General features: G+C 35.0%; 1 protein-coding gene across 1 annotated transcript in view; it reads left to right on the top strand.

Moving 5' to 3' along the window:
• The window catches only part of LOC101651943 (mitochondrial import inner membrane translocase subunit Tim23), a 34693-nt gene that overhangs the window by 5611 nt on the left and 26654 nt on the right, over positions 1-2428 (top strand). Inside the window, exon 2 of the mRNA XM_004716241.2 lies at positions 1135-1193. Within this exon, the coding sequence (XP_004716298.1) occupies positions 1135-1193 (59 nt within the window). The remainder of the gene's footprint in view (positions 1-1134; positions 1194-2428) is intronic.

Here is a 2428-nt window from a genome sequence, read left to right as displayed (position 1 = left end):
TTGATGATAAAGAGGTGTTATGACTAAAATACATAGATTCATGAACTGAAGTGTAGGAGGAGGCCACGATTACATTTTAAGTGTAGGAATGTTGGCTGTCCTTTATGTTTTTCTCTTTCCAAGTTTAGGTCTTGCCTTCTGAAAGTTTGCCTTTTTCCCAACCCCCAAAACTATGGTAAATGACTTTCTTTTTTTCTTTTTTAATCATTTTATTAGGGGCTCATACGGTAAATGACTTTCATAAATCAATACAGTAGCAAATATTAGCGCTAAGATAGTAAATATTTGTGCACATTAAGTAGAAACCCAACACACCACTATTTTTCTGGGGGGGTTTTGTTTTTCTATGTTTAATGTCTCATCAATTTTATTTTGCAGTTTGTATAATTATCAAGAGATAATTATATCAAGTATAAAGGGAATATCAATTATATCAAGTATAAAGGAACTAGCCCTGTAACTGACCTGGTCTGTGCTTTCTGTTACTTTATTATTTGATCTATGCTATTACCATTATCTCCTTATGAGAGCCTGGGCTACAAATTTAAGTCCTGGCTTGAGACTAAGATGTAAGATCCCTGGAGGAGGAAGTTTATAAACCACCACCAACAACATTTTGCTCCTGAGTTGATCCTGGCTCAGTATTACGGAGTAGACCATCAGGTTGTGCTTTTTCTTTGCCTCTAAACCAGAGACGTCTCTGAAGCGTGACTTGGCGATCAGCTACCATTTCGACTCTGCAGGCCTTGAGTTGCCCTGAGCTGGAACTGACTCAGTGGGAACTAACAGCAATAACAATCGTGAAAGGAGATCCCCAGGCCTTCCTTTCATGGGACTAGTGCATGGGCTTAGACCACTAACTTTTTGCATAGTAATTAAATGGCTCTTGTTTGCGCCAGCCAGGGACCTTAAGAATGCCACATGCAAGGATAATCTTGAAACCAAAAAAAAGGGGTTGGGGTTTGACTACGCCATTTAGTGAGCCTGTAAATCAAAGTTTCAAATGCCTTCAACAGCTTGGTTAACTTAAAATAACTTGAAAGAATTTTATTCATAGAAAGCATTAAATAATTTAAAGTCTTTAAAAAAGTAAAGAAAATTTTATTGTGATACGACATTTTGTTTTCTCTCTAGTGACTGGTATGAACCCTCTGTCACCTTATTTAAATGTGGATCCTCGATACCTCGTTCAGGTAAACTAAAACAAGTACTTTTTGTGAATATCCTAGTTTGCTGCTTTATCTTATTTTTTACAGTGAGCCACACTTAAATTACTATCTGATTAGGTTTTGGATGTTTTGTTTTGTTTTTGGTACATCTTATTAGCAATATAGGAATTGCAGTACATAATTTGATGCTATTATCATTATCAGATGTTCAGTTTTATGACTATACACAGCACTACAGGTTTATAAAAATGAAAACGTAAAAAAAATTAAAAAGTGTTAGACTATGTCAGAACCAACTTAGAACTGAGTCTTCAGAACAGAGCCCCATCATAATTCAGGGATGACCTGTACTGCCAAGTACTAATGATGACTTACGGAGGCATAAAATGTCTGATGTCTATCTCCCATTTTCTCAAACTATATAAGCTTGTGTTGCAGCTCCCTGAATTCAATTGATAACTCCTTTTAAAGTCTTGTTGTTTAAAACCACCATGGAATTTAAAAGAGAAAATTTTAAGTATTTACAAAGTTAAGTTAGAAGAAATTGTTAATGCCAAATTAAAAATAAATCTAATTCCTGGGAGTCTTTTAATATTCAAAACCTATAAGAATGAAGATTTGATGGACACAGATATTTTTCATAATGGAGTTAAACATTTTGACATTTTTATTACCATAGGCTGTTTGTTTTGGAGGTTTTATATGTTGCTTACTGGTCATTTAGTTGGAAAAGATCCTTGATCACATAAGCAAAATTGAATTGGCAGGTGTTTTCAAGCTCAGTTGGTAATCTCGGGGAACGGAATTAAACTGAAGTTTCAAAGAGTAGTGGTTGGATGTTCCAGGAACACTAAGTTAGTTTCACCTCTAAAAGTCAGTGTACTTTACCTTATCAATATACAATAAAGGAAAAGCATTTGAAAAAAAATCCAGTCATCTCTCTTGATGAAAATAATAAACTTGGAGTAGGCGGGAACATCTTACACCTCATAAAAGGCATTTGAAAACTCCATACCTAGCCTACATAGTAGTCAAGGACTTTCCTCCTAATATCAGCTATACAACAAGGGTGTCCACTCTCTTCTGTTCGGCATTATATTAGAGGTTCTAGCAAGGACACTAAGGCAAAAAAATGAAATCCAGAAGTAAAGGAAGACATGAAATTACCCTTATTTGCAGGTGGTATAATTTTATCAAAAATGTTAACTAAGGAAGCCATAGAACAGATACACGGCCAATGTATCTGGTTGTTTTTTTTT

This window comes from Echinops telfairi, unplaced genomic scaffold (assembly GCF_000313985.2).
Source record: "Echinops telfairi isolate 266 unplaced genomic scaffold, ASM31398v2 ScPeMD7_7465;HRSCAF=8503, whole genome shotgun sequence".
Taxonomy (NCBI): domain Eukaryota; kingdom Metazoa; phylum Chordata; class Mammalia; order Afrosoricida; family Tenrecidae; genus Echinops; species Echinops telfairi.
This window is presented reverse-complemented; position numbering and strand designations above follow the sequence as displayed.